At 37.3% G+C, this 14,586-nt stretch overlaps 1 protein-coding gene across 7 annotated transcripts in view; it reads left to right on the top strand.

Moving 5' to 3' along the window:
- The window catches only part of Elp4 (elongator acetyltransferase complex subunit 4), a 222,944-nt gene that overhangs the window by 38,162 nt on the left and 170,196 nt on the right, over positions 1 to 14,586 (top strand). For all 7 annotated transcript variants that reach the window (XR_005501986.2, NM_001115047.2, XM_039105869.2 and 4 more), the window contains exon 3: positions 5,245 to 5,366. Coding sequence is in view for 6 of the 7 variants with exons in the window: in NM_001115047.2 (NP_001108519.1) it covers positions 5,245 to 5,366 (122 nt within the window). In the remaining variant the exon portion in view is untranslated. The remainder of the gene's footprint in view (positions 1 to 5,244; positions 5,367 to 14,586) is intronic.

The following is a 14,586-nucleotide window of genomic DNA, read 5'->3' as shown; positions in this document are numbered from 1 at the left end:
TAAAAAATATCCTATAAAAAGGGGAAAAAGGCACATTCCTGGAAAGAAGCAATTTTGCATTAGAGAAAATATGTAGAAGATCCATTTGTAAAATGGAAACAAAGGGAAATCCTTGTATTTTAAAATGGCATTAACCTTGATTATAAAGAAAAATTTACCTGCTCTTGATTTAACTTTGGTATTTGTCTAGAAAACCATGCATTTCATCTAGATTTTCCAATTGTGTTGAGTATAGGCTTTTGTAGTAGGATCTGATGATTTGTTGAATTTCTGCCGTTTCTGTTGTTATATCTCCCTTTTCATTTCTGAGTTTGTTAACTGGCTCTGAGCCCTTTAGTTAGTTTGGCTAGGGGTTTATCTATCTTGTTGATTCTTTCAGATAACCAGCTTTTGGTTTTGCTGATTCTTTGTATTGCTTTCTTTGTTTCTATTTGTTTGATTTCAGTCCTGAGTTTGACATTTCCTGCCATCTACTCCTCTTGAGTGAGTTTGCTTCTTTTTGTTCTATATCTCTCAGGTGTGCTGTTAAGTTGCTAGTATAAGATCTCTCCAGTTTCTTTACCAGCATTAAGTGCTATGAATTTTCCTTTTAGCACTGCTTTCATTGTGTCCCATAAGTTTGGGTATGATGTGTCAACCTTTTCATTAGATTCCAGAAAGTCTTTAATTTCTTTCTTATTTCATCCCTGACCCAACTATCATTGAGTAGAGAGTTGTTCAGTTTTCACTCAATGTGTATGTTGGTTTTCTGTTGCTTTTGCTGTTATTGGAGACCTGTTTTAGGCCATGGTGGTCTGATAGGGTGCATGGTATTCTCACTCTTCTTGTGTCAGTGAAGGTTTGTTTTGTGACCAATAATATGGTCAGTTTTGAAAAAGGTACCATGAGGTGCTTTTGTTTTCAGGTTAAATGTTCTTAGATATCTGTTAAATCCATTTGGACATTTTTACTATGATAATCCTACAGATCCATGAGCATGAGAGATCTTCTAATTTTTCCTCAATTTCTTTCTTCAGAGACTTAAAGTTCTTGTCATATAGGTCTTTCACTTGCTTGGTTAGAGTTACACCAAGATGTTTTATGTAATTCATGGCTGTTGTGAATTTAGGTACTTCCCTTGCTGAAAGTGTTACTAACTGTAGGAATTCTCTGGTATAATTTTTTGGAGTCCTTATGTATATATACTATCGTAGCATCTGCAGATAGCAATGCTTTGACTTCTTCCTTTCCAATTTGTATCACCTTGACCTCTTTTTGTTGTCTTATTGCTATATCTAGAACTTCAAGTACTATACTGAAGAGATAGGGGGAGAATGGACAGCTTATCTTATCCCAATTTTTAGTGGAATTGCTTTAAGTTTCTCTCTATTTTGGCTATTGGCTAGCTGTATACTGCCTTTATTTTGTTTATTTATGTACCTTGTATCCCTGATCTCTCCAAGACTTTTAACATGAATGGTATTGGATTTTTTCAAAGACTATTTCAGCATCTGATGAAATGATCATGTGGGTTTTTTCTTTTGTGTTTTTTGTTTTTCATTTATTTTGTGTGCATGGTGGATTATGTTGATGGACTTTCTAATATTGAACCAACAACCCTGCATCCCCGGAATTAAGCCTACTTGACCATGATAGAAGATGTCTTTGATGTATTTTTATATTCAGTTTGCTAGTATTTCATTAAGTGGTTTTGCATCAATGTTCATGATGGAATTTGTTTTGAAATTCTCCTTGTTGAGTCTTTGTGTGGTATAGGTATCAGGATGACTGTGGCCTCAGAGAATGAGTTTGGCAGTATTCCTTCTATTTCTATTTTGTGGAATAGTTAAAAGAGTATTAGCATTAGCTCTTCTTTGAAGTCTGATAGAATTTTGTACTAGATCCATCTGGCCCTGGACTTTTTTTGGTTGGGAGACTTTTAATGACTGTTTCCATTTCCTTAGTGTTAATAGGGCTATTCAGATAGCTTACCTGGTCATGATATAGCTTCAGCAATTGGCATCTGTCTAGAAAGTCATTCATTTCATTTAGATTTTCCATTTTTGTGGAGTATAGGCTTTTGAGGTAAGATCTAATGATTCTTTGATTTTTCTTAGTGTCTGTTGTTATGTCTCTGTTTCATTTCTGATTTTGTTAATTTGCACACTGTCTCTCTACGTCTCAGTTTGACTAAGAGTTTGTCTATCTTGTTGATTTTCTCAAAGAACCAGCTCTTTGTTTAGTTAGTTCTTTGTATTGTTCTCTTATTTCTAATTGATTGATTTCAGGCCTGAGTTTGATTATTTCCTGCCAACGACTCCTCCTGGGTGTGTTTGCTTCTTTTTTCTTCCTTCTAGAGCTTTCAGGTTTACTTTTAATACATTAGTGTGAGAATTCTCCAACTCCTTTATGAGGGTACTTAGTGCTGTGAACTTTCCCCCATCACTGTCTACATAGTGTGCCACAGTTCTGGGTATGCTGTGCCCTCATTTTCATTGAATTCTAGCAAGTCTTTAATTTTTTTATTTTTCTTCCATGACCCAGAGATCATTAAGTAAAGAGTTGTTCAGTTTACATGAGTATGTAGGCTTTCTGTTGTTTCTATTGTTGATGAATTCCAGGTTTAATCCATGGTAATCTGATGGGGTTATTTAAATCTTCTTGTATCTGTTGAGGCTTGCTTTGTAACCAGTTATAAAGTCAGTTTTGGAAAAGGTTCTGTGAGGTGCTGAGAAGAAGGTATATTTCTTTTGTCTTTAGGCAGAACGTTCTGTTAGTTAGGTTCATTTAATCATAACCTCTGTTAGTTTCATTATTTCTCTGTTTAGCTTCTGTCCATTGATAAGAGTAAGGTGTTGAAGTCTCCTACTATTAATATGTGGGTTCAATGTATGATTTAAGCTTTAGGTAATGTTTCTTTTATGAATATGGGTACCCTTGCATTTGGAGCAGATGTTCAGAATTGAGATGTCCTCTTGGTGGGTTTTTCCTTTGATGAGTACAAAGTATCCTTCCCTGTCTCTTTTGATTACTTTTGGTTGGAAGTCTATTTTAATTAGAAATTGAAATGGCTACTCTACCTTGTTTCTTAGGTCTCTTTGCTTGGAAAACTTTCTTCCAACCCTTTATTTTAAGATAATCACTGTCTTTATTACTGAGATGTGTTTCTTTCTTTCTTTATTTTTATTAAGAGTCATTTTATTACTATTTTTTAAAGACAAGTAGTATTTGGTATTACACTGTGTCTATGGGCTATCTTGACTCCGGCTTTTGGTCTCACAAGCATTGTTGGGTAGAATGGCGGATTTTGTTTAAGCATTCATTCTGTTAGCCTGTGACATTTTACTGGGCAATTGAGTCCATTAATGTTGAAAGGTATTAATGACCAGTTTGTTACTTCCTGTTATTTTTATATTGGTTGGTGGTAGAGTGTGTGTGTGTGTGTGTGTGTGTGTGTGTGTGTGTGTGTGTGTTTCTCTTCTTTTGGTTTTAACAGTGTGAAATTATTTATTTCCTGTGTGTTCTTGAGTTTGATTTGCTTCATTGAGTTGGAGTTTCCTTTCTAGTAATCTCTATGGCTGGTTTAGTGGAATGGTATTGTTTAAATTTGGTTTAATCATAGAATATGTTATCTTGGTTTCGCTATCTGTGTTGACAGAAAGTTTTACTAGGCTGACATCTGTGAGGTCTCAGGGTCTGCTCACCCTGCCCAGACCCTTCTAACTTTAGAGTCTCAGATGAGAAATCAGGTATAATTTTGATAGATATGACTTTATATGTTAACTGGCCTTTTCCCTTGCTGCTTTTAAAATTCTTTATTGCTTTGTATATTTAGTGTTTTAATTATTATGTGGTAGGTACAATCTATTTGGTGTTCTATAAGCTTCTTGTACTTTTATAGGCATCTGTTTAGCTTAGGTATATTTTCTTCTATGTTTTTGCTGGGCCTTTGAGCTGTGAATCTTCTTCTATTCCTATCATTCCTTGGTATGGTCTTTTCGTAGTGTCCCAGATTTCCTGGATGTTTTGTGTCATGAACTTTTTAGATTTTGAGTTTTTGACCAATATATTGATTTCTTCTATCATATCTTTTACACCTGAAATTCCCTATTCCATCTCCTGTTTTGTGTTGGTAATATCTAAGTTTGTATTTTCTTTATTGCCTCTATTTCTTTTTTAAGGCCTTGGAGAGTTTTATTTATATCCTTCACCTGTTTGTATTTTCCTGTATTTCTTTATTTTTATTTCCCTCCTCTTTTAATCTCCTTTAATGACTCTACCTGTTTGAGTGTATTTTCCTGTATTTCTTTAAAGGATTTATTCATTTCCTCTTTACAGACCTTTATCGTCTTTATAAGATGAGATTTAAGACTATCCTCTTGTGCTTCATTTTCATTAAGATATCCAGGGTTTGCTGTAGCAGGATAGATGCCATTTTGTTGATTCTGTTTTCATGCTGGCCTTTAGGCATCTGCTTTTCCCTGATGTTACTAGGTGATCCTTATGGCAGGAGGACTTCTGGGGAAAGGGGAGGGGAGGGGTATGAGACAGGCAGTGGAAGACAGGATACCTGACTCTGCTAGCTCTGCTTCAGGTGGGCACTATTGGTGAGGGATTGGTAGGGCAGTGTTCCAAACTAGTAGTTCTTGGGGTCTCTGCAGGTGTTCATGGAAAAGCAGGATGCCCTTAGTGTACTACAAGACTCTTCAGGACTGAATAGTGAGCCCAGAGCTAGACAATGGGTTTTAGGGTACCCCATGCAACTCCTCTGCAGACTGTGTCCAGTGAAGACCAGCTGGAAATGCATTGATGAGGGAGGGTTCCAAGCTGGTCAATCTTGACCCACCCCCTGCAAGGATGCTCTTGGGGTCCTGCAAGGCTCCTCAGGACCAAAGAAGCAAAATATTAAAACTTAAATCTGATTGAAAGGGAACAAGGAGAGGTATATGGTTGGGAGGAAAGGGAAGGGGGAGTGATGAAATTATATTATAATCCAAAGCAATACAACTAATTTTTAAAAATTTTACTCTGAACTTTTATGAGGATACATATCCCATTTTTCAGAGTGGTGCAGTAGTTAAGAATGATCTCTAGAATAAGAAAATCTGTATGGAAAAATCCATGGTTTGATTTCTCTTGGTCTCTCTGTGCTTTATGAAATATAATCTATTCTCTCACATCACATAGTTGCTTTAAAGAAGAAAAAATATAAAAGATCTGTATAATGGCACTGAGATTCTAATGTATTTTTTAACTGTTTTACAGAAGAGGATAAATATAATATCTATTCGCCTTTGCTCTTCAAGTATTTCCTGGCAGAAGGAATCGTCAATGGACACACTCTGTTGGTTGCATCTGCTAAAGAAAATCCTGCCAACATTTTACAGGTATAGAATATAGTAATTCAACACATATTTTGAATGTTTCATGAAAAAAACGTATATACAAGCAAGGCATGTCCTTACAGATTCTATTTAGACATTATGAGGAGGTTTTGTTTTTTCTAGTTCAGTCTCACTCTAGACCCTGGCTAGCTTCAAACTCACAGCAGTGAGTGTGTCCACTATGAAATGATTCCCACATGTATGACCTACCTTACTTGTCATTGTTGGTGTAGTGAAAATGGATTAGACCACGTTTACCTTAATTTAAACATTGTACTATTTTCAGCTATAATCTCTACGCTCCCATAATTTCCTCAGAGCCAGAAGTTCTGTGTGTTTTCACCAGCATCTCCGTACATTTCTCTCACTGTCTAACCCCAGGTAATCACTGGGTTACTTTCTACCACTGTGGGTGTTTTGAACTTTTTTTTTTTTTTTTGCATTCCTAATTTTTTTTATTAACTTGAGTATTTCTTATATACATTTGGAGTGTTATTCCCTTTCCCGGTTTCCGGGCAAACATCACCCTCCCCCCTCCCCTTCCTTATGGGTGTTCCCCTCCCAACCCTCCCCCCATTGCCGCCCTCCCCGCCACAGTCTAGTTCACTTGGGGTTCAGTCTTAGCAGGACCCAGGGCTTCCCCTTCCACTGGTGCTCTTACTAGGATATTCATTGCTACCTATGAGGTCAGAGTCCAGGGTCAGTCCATGTATAGTCTTTAGGTAGTGGCTTAGTCCCTGGAAGCTCTGGTTGCTTGGCATTGTTGTACATATGGGGTCTCGAGCCCCTTCAAGCTCTTCCAGTTCTTTCTTTGATTCCTTCAACGGGGGACCTATTCTCAGTTCAGTGGTTTGCTGCTGACATTCGCCTCTGTAATTGCTGTATTCTGGCTGTGTCTCTCAGGAGCGATCTACATCCGGCTCCTGTCAGTCTGCACTTCTTTGCTTCATCCATCTTGTCTAATTGGGTGGCTATATATGTATGGGCCACATGTGGGGCAGGCTCTGAATGGGTATTCCTTCAGTCTCTGTTTTAATCTTTGCCTCTCCCTTCCCTGCCAAGGGTATTCTTTTTCCTCATTTAAAGAAGGAGTGAAGCATTCACATTTTGATCATCCGTCTTGAGTTTCGTTTGTTCTAGGGATCTAGGGTAATTCAAGAATTTGGGCTAATAGCCACTTATTAATGAGTGAATACCATGTATGTCTTTCTGTGATTGGGTTAGCTCACTCAGGATGATATTTTCCAGTTCCAACCATTTGCCTACGAATTTCATAAACTCGTTGTTTTTGATAGCTGAGTAATATTCCATTGTGTAGATGTACCACATTTTCTGTATCCATTCCTCTGTTGAAGGGCATCTGGGTTCTTTCCAGCTTCTGGCTATTATAAATAAGGCTGCGATGAACATAGTGGAGCACGTGTCTCTTTTATATGTTGAGGCATCTTTTGGGTATATGCCCAAGAGAGATATAGCTGGATCCTCAAGCAGTTCAATGTCCAATTTTCTGAGGAACCTCCAGACTGATTTCCAGAATGGTTTTACCAGTCTGCAATCCCACCAACAATGGAGGAGTGTTCCTCTTTCTCCACATCCTCGCCAGCATCTGCTGTCACCTGAGTTTTGGATCTTAGCCATTCTCACTGGTGTGAGGTGAAATCTCAGGGTTGTTTTGATTTGCATTTCCCTTATGACTAAAGATGTTGAACATTTCTTTAGGTGTTTCTCAGCCATTCGGCATTCCTCAGCTAAACAATTCTTTGTTTAGCTCTGAACCCCATTTTTTAATAGGGTTATTTGTTTCCCTGCGGTCTAACTTCTTGAGTTCTTTGTGTATTTTGGATATAAGGCCTCTATCTGTTGTAGGATTGGTAAAGATCTTTTCCCAATCTGTTGGTTGCCGTTTTGTCCTAACCACAGTGTCCTTTGCCTTACAGAAGCTTTGCAGTTTTATGAGATCCCATTTGTCGATTCTTGATCTTAGAGCATAAGCCATTGGTGTTTTGTTCAGGAAATTTTTCCAGTGCCCATGTGTTCCAGATGCTTCCCTAGTTTTTCTTCTATTAGTTTGAGTGTGTCTGGTTTGATGTGGAGGTCCTTGATCCACTTGGACTTAAGCTTTGTACAGGGTGATAAGCATGGATCGATCTGCATTCTTCTACATGTTGACCTCCAGTTGAACCAGCACCATTTGCTGAAAATGCTATCTTTTTTCCATTGGATGGTTTTGGCTCCTTTGTCAAAAATCAAGTGACCATAGGTGTGTGGGTTCATTTCTGGGTCTTCAATTCTATTCCATTGGTCTATCTGTCTGTCTCTGTACCAATACCATGCAGTTTTTATCACTATTGCTCTGTAATACTGCTTGAGTTCAGGGATAGTGATTCCCCCTGAAGTCCTTTTATTGTTGAGGATAACTTTAGCTATCCTGGGTTTTTTGTTATTCCAGATGAATTTGCAAATTGTACTGTCTAACTCTTTGAAGAATTGGATTGGTATTTTGATGGGGATTGCATTGAATCTGTAGATCGCTTTTGGTAAAATGGCCACTTTTACTATATTAATCCTGCCAATCCATGAGCATGGGAGATCTTTCCATCTTCTGAGGTCTTCTTCAATTTCTTTCCTCAGTGTCTTGAAGTTCTTATTGTACAGATCTTTTACTTGCTTGGTTAAAGTCACACCGAGGTACTTTATATTATTTGGGTCTATTATGAAGGGTGTCATTTCCCTAATTTCTTTCTCGGCTTGTTTCTCTTTTGTATAGAGGAAGGCAACTGATTTGTTTGAGTTAATTTTATACCCAGCCACTTTGCTGAAGTTGTTTATCAGCTTAAGTAGTTCTCTGGTGGAACTTTTGGGATCACTTAAATATACTATCATGTCGTCTGCAAATAGTGATATTTTGACCTCTTCTTTTCCGATGTGTATCCCCTTGATCTCCTTTTGTTGTCTGATTGCTCTGGCTAGAACTTCAAGAACTATATTGAATAACTAGGGAGAGAGTGGGCAGCCTTGTCTAGTCCCTGAGTTTAGTGGGATTGCTTCAAGTTTCTCTCCATTTAGTTTAATGTTAGCAACTGGTTTGCTGTATATGGCTTTTACTATGTTTAGGTATGGGCCTTGAATTCCTATTCTTTCCAGGACTTTTATCATGAAGGGGTGTTGAATTTTGTCAAATGCTTTCTCAGCATCTAATGAAATGATCATGTGGTTCTGTTCTTTCAGTTTGTTTATATGATGGATCACGTTGATGGTTTTCCGTATATGAAACCATCCCTGCATGCCTGGGATGAAGCCTACTTGATCATGGTGGATGATTGTTTTGATGTGCTCTTGAATTCGGTTTGCCAGAATTTTATTGAGTATTTTTGCGTCGATATTCATAAGGGAAATTGGTTTGAAGTTCTCTTTCTTTGTTGGGTCTTTGTGTGGTTTAGGTATAAGAATAATTGTGGCTTCGTAGAAGGAATTCGGTAGGGCTCCATCTGTTTCAATTTTGTGGAATAGTTTGGATAATATTGGTATGAGGTCTTCTATGAAGGTTTGATAGAATTCTGCACTAAACCCGTCTGGACCTGGGCTCTTTTTGGTTGGGAGACCTTTAATGACTGCTTCTATTTCCTTAGGAGTTATGGAGTTGTTTAACTGGTTTATCTGTTCCTGATTTAACTTCGGTACCTGGTATCTGTCTAGGAAATTGTCCATTTCCTGTAGATTTTCAAGTTTTGTTGAATATAGGCTTTGATAGTAAGATCTGATGATTTTTTGAATTTCCTCTGAATCTGTAGTTATGTCTCCCTTTTCATTTCTGATTTTGTTAATTTGGACACATTCTCTGTGTCCTCTCGTTAGTCTGGCTAAGGGTTTATCTATCTTGTTGATTTTCTCAAAGAACCAACTTTTGGTTCTGTTGATTCTTTCTATGGTCCTTTTTGTTTCTACTTGGTTGATTTCAGCTCTGAGTTTGATTATTTCCTACCTTCTACTCCTCCTGGGTGTATTTGCTTCTTTTTGTTCTAGAGCTCTTAGGTGTGCTGTCAAGCTGCTGACATATGCTCTTTCCTGTTTCTTTCTGCAGGCACTCAGCGCTATGAGTTTTCCTCTTAGCACAGCTTTCATTGTGTCCCATAAGTTTGGGTATGTTGTACCTTCATTTTCATTAAATTCTAAAAAGTTTTTAATTTCTTTCTTTATTTCTTCCTTGACCAGGTTATCACTGAGTAGAGCATTGTTCAATTTCCACGTATATGTGGGCATTCTTCCCTTATTGTTATTGAAGAGCAGTTTTAGGCCGTGGTGGTCCAATAGCACGCATGGGATTATTTCTATCTTTCTGTACCTGTTGAGGCCCGTTTTTTGACCAATTATATGGTCAATTTTGGAGAAAGTACCATGAGGAACTGAGAAGAAGGTATATCCTTTTGCTTTAGGATAGAATGTTCTATAAATATCCGTTAAGTCCATTTGGCCCATGACTTCTCTTAGTCTGTCTACATCTCTGTTTATTTTCTGTTTCCATGATCTGTCCATTGATGAGAGTGGGGTGTTGAAATCTCCTACTATTATTGTGTGAGGTGCAATGTGTGTTTTGAGCTTTAGTAAGGTTTCTTTTACATATGTAGGTGCCCTTGTATTTGGGGCATAGATATTTAGGATTGAGAGTTCATCTTGGTGGATTTTTCCTTTGATGAATATGAAGTGTCCTTCCTTATCTTTTTTGATGACTTTTAGTTGAAAATTGATTTTATTTGATATTAGAATGGCTACTCCAGCTTGCTTCTTCTGACCATTTGCTTGGAAAGTTGTTTTCCAGCCTTTCACTCTGAGGTAGTGTCTGTCTTTGTCTCTGAGGTGTGTTTCCTGTAGGCAGCAGAATGCAGGGTCCTCGTTGCGTATCCAGTTTGTTAATCTATGTCTTTTTATTGGGGAGTTGAGGCCATTGATGTTGAGAGATATTAAGGAATAGTGATTATTGCTTCCCGTTATATTCATATTTGGATGTGAGGTTATGTTTGTGTGCTTTCATTCTCTTTGTTTTGTTGCCAAGACGATTAGTTTCTTGCTTCTTCTAGGATATAGCTTGCCTCCTTATGTTGGGCTTTACCATTTATTATCCTTTGTAGTGCTGGATTTGTAGAAAGATATTGTGTAAATTTGGTTTTGTCATGGAATATCTTGGTTTCTCCATCTATGTTAATTGAGGGTTTTGCTGGATACAGTAACCTGGGCTGGCATTTGTGTTCTCTTAGGGTCTGTATGACATCAGTCCAGGATCTTCTGGCCTTCATAGTTTCTGGTGAAAAGTCTGGTGTGATTCTGATAGGTCTCCCTTTATATGTTACTTGACCTTTTTCCCTTACTGCTTTTAATATTCTTTCTTTATTTTGTGCGTTTGGTGTTTTGACAATTATGTGACGGGAGGTGTTTCTTTTCTGGTCCAATCTATTTGGAGTTCTGTAGGCTTCTTGTATGCCTATGGGTATCTCTTTTTTTAGGTTAGGGAAGTTTTCTTCTATGATTTTGTTGAAGATATTTACTGGTCCTTTGAGCTGGGAGTCTTCACTCTCTTCTATACCTATTATCCTTAGGTTTGATCTTCTCATTGAGTCCTGGATTTCCTGTATGTTTTGGACCAGTAGCTTTTTCCGCTTTACATTATCTTTGACAATTGAGTCAATGATTTCTATGGAATCTTCTGCTCCTGAGATTCTCTCTTCCATCTCTTGTATTCTGTTGGTGAAGCTTGTATCTACAGCTCCTTGTCTCTTCTTTTGGTTTTCTATATCCAGGGTTGTTTCCATGTGTTCTTTCTTGATTGCTTCTATTTCCATTTTTAATTCCTTCAACTGTTTGATTGTGTTTTCCTGGAATTCTTTCAGGGATTTTTGTGTCTCCTCTCTATGGGCTTCTACTTGTTTATTTATGTTTTCCTGGAATTCTTTCAGGGATTTTTGTGTCTCCTCTCTATGGGCTTCTACTTGTTTATTTATGTTTTCCTGAAATTCTTTCAGGGATTTTTGCGATTCCTCTCTGTAGGCTTCTACTTGTTCTCTAAGGGAGTTCTTCACGTCTTTCTTGAAGTCCTCCAGCATCATGATCAAAAATGATTTTGAAACTAGATCTTGCTTTTCTTGTGTGTTTGGATATTCCATGTTTGTTTTGATGGGAGAATTGGGCTCCAATGGTGCCATGTAGTCTTGGTTTCTGTTGCTTGGGTTCCTGCGCTTGCCTCTCGCCATCAGATTATCTCTAGTGTTACTTTGTTCTGCTATTTCTGACAGTGGCTAGACTGTCCTATAAGCCTGTGTGTCAGGAGTGCTGTAGACCTGTTTTCCTCTCTTTCAGTCAGTTATGGGGACAGAGTGTTCTGCTTTCCGGCGTGTGGTTTTTTCTCTCTACAGGTCTTCAGCTGTTCCTGTGGGCCTGTGTCTTGAGTTCACCAGGCAGCTTTCTTGCAGCAGAAAAGTTGGTCTTACCTGTGGTTCCGAGGCTCAAGTTCGCTCGTGGGGTGCTGCCCACGGGCTCTCTGCAGTGGCAGCAACCAGGAAGACCTGTGCCGCCCCTTCCGGGAGCTTCAGTGCACCAGGGTTCCAGATGGTCTTTGGCGTTTTCCTCTGGCGTCCGAGATGTGTGTGCAGAGAGCAGTCTCTTCTGGTTTCCCAGGCTTGTCTGCCTCTCTGAAGGTTTAGCTCTCCCTCCCATGGGATTTGGGTGCAGAGAACTGTTTATCTGGTCTGTTTCCTTCAGGTTCCAGTGGTGTCTCAGGCAGGGGTCCTGCTGCTCCTGGGCCGTCCCCCACGGGAGCCCAGAGGCCTTATACAGTTTCCTCTTGGGCCAGGAATGTGGGCAGGGGTGAGCAGTGTTGGTGGTCTCTTCCGCTCTTCAGCCTCAGGAGTGCCCACCTGACCAGGCGGTTGGGTCTCTCTCTCGGGTGTTTTGAACTTAGGAGTATGTTCTAATGATAACATATTCTTTCCCACTTGGAACATTTATCAAAGATATTCAGATTATTGCCACAAACCCTAATGCTTGTAAATAGTACATGAAGATTAGGTTCTTTGTTTTGAAATTCTTTTCTTTATAAGTAGCTCAGAGCAAGTAATTTTTATTTAAATACCAATTTTGTTTTCCATAATTGAATATTTATCAAGAATATATTCAATGGATATTAAAAGTTAATGTATGGTAATATGGTTTTAGAGCAGAAACTATGTAAATAAAACAAAAAACATAAAATTACTTTATTTTAAGAAACTCAAAGACATCACACAGCTAGATTAAAATTAAGAAATATAAAAAGCCTGGTGCCCTGAGTTTAATCCTGGAAGTAATAAACATAAAGACAGGAGAAAACCTACCCAAAAAGTTGTCCTCCGACTGTCATGTGGGTTCCCTTACAACATCCCACTTACATTATACACATACACATATGCACACAATAAAAACAAATAAGATAAAAATTAGTTTTATTGTAATAGAATTATTTTCTTTTAACAATAACCGTCTCTCTGTGTGTGTGTACTCAATGATTGTGTTAAATATTATGTTCATTAACTTTGTTCTAGGTAAGTAGAATTATTTAATGATTCATTTTAAAATGTTTTGATCTGTTCTTATATTTCATATAGCTGTACTCGATTTAATATAGATTCTTATTCTCAGTAATATTTCCTAAACTTCCAGACATCTCATTTTATATTTCTTACATTTGACATGGAAAAGAAGCAGAACTTGATTTTAAACAAACACATGCTGCTCTTCTATGAAAAATGCAAAAGTGTTGTTTTAATGTATGAATATTTACTGTGGTCCACTTAGTATTTATATGTGTTTAAAATATAATGGGTTGTAATAGTATTAGTGCCAAACATTTAAATTCTTCATATACTTTATAATACCAATACAGAAATATTTTAGTATCTCTCTGAAGAGAATAAACAAATATTTTGTATTATAAATTGTGATGTTATATACAGGTATGTAGGTTTTCTAAATAGTATTTTTTTGGAATTTCAATTTTTCTAATGCAATTATTATTATACTTAAATCTTAATTTTTATCTAAAGATTCAATAATGAGTGACCAAAATCAAGGTATTAGCAGTGTTTAGAAATACAATACAAGGAATATAATGTGGTAATTGCTTAGTTCTAATTTCTTAAACCTATAAACAAGGCAAATATTTCTGGTCAAAAAAGAGGGGAAAGATAATCTTATAGACCATAATTATCTTAAAACTGTATAACTGAAAGACAAGAGATAAAAAGCCTCATCAGCTGCCGAAGATACATTATATAACCACCCAGCAATTTATCCATCATCCTTGGAGAACATGTTCATGCCTATTCTAGTCAGAGCTCCTTCAGGAAGATGTAGCTTTGAGAAATTATACCCCTTAATAAATCCTATAGAACAGTATACGTGGTGTTGTGAAATCTTTAAAAAAAAAAAAACACACACAGTGAAAGTATTTTGTAGTTAACTTTTTTATCTAAAAGAATTTTCTTGGTAATCTCAAACCTAATGGATATTATCCCCCCCCAAAAAATTTACTTCCTAAGGAATGTTTTAGTTAAAATTTTCATATTCAGCAGCAATTTTTTTCATGTAATAAAAATAATATATGCACATAAGGATCTCCTTGAAAGTTGGAGATACTAGTATTTTATATTACATTTGTTTCATAAGTTTAATGTCATTTATTGATATATATGTGGAATGTTAAAAGTGTTCAGAAGTAAATGCTTATTCATTTTCTAGCAAGTTAAGTGTTAAAACTTGAGTTGCATATTCCCTCATGATGGCATGCCAGATAAGTAATGTTCATGCAGCAGAACGTGTGTAGTGTCTGGAGCACAGGGGATTTCCTCTAGTTTGTTGCAATATATTTTTGACTTAAGTTTTTTAAATGTGTTATGCCCTATCTCCAACATCAGCTAGGATTGCTTCTGGTGAGACTGAATGGCGAATTTTTTTTTTTTTTTGTTCTTAATGTAATGCTTTTATTGAGTCTTTGAGAATGTCACACAGTATACTTTGATTGTATTCTCTTCTTTTTTTTTTTTCTGGTAGTAATCATTTTTTTTTATTAACTTGAGTATTTCTTATATACATTTCGAATGTTATTCCCTTTCCCGGTTTCCGGGCAAACATCACCCTCCCCCCTCCCCTTCCTTATGGGTGTTCCCCTCCCAACCCTCCCCCCATTGCCGCCCTCCCC

This window comes from Rattus norvegicus, chromosome 3, assembly GCF_036323735.1.
Source record: "Rattus norvegicus strain BN/NHsdMcwi chromosome 3, GRCr8, whole genome shotgun sequence".
NCBI classification, from domain to species: Eukaryota; Metazoa; Chordata; class Mammalia; order Rodentia; family Muridae; genus Rattus; species Rattus norvegicus.
The sequence above is the reverse complement of the archived record's forward strand: the minus strand, read 5'-3'. Positions and strand labels throughout refer to the sequence as shown.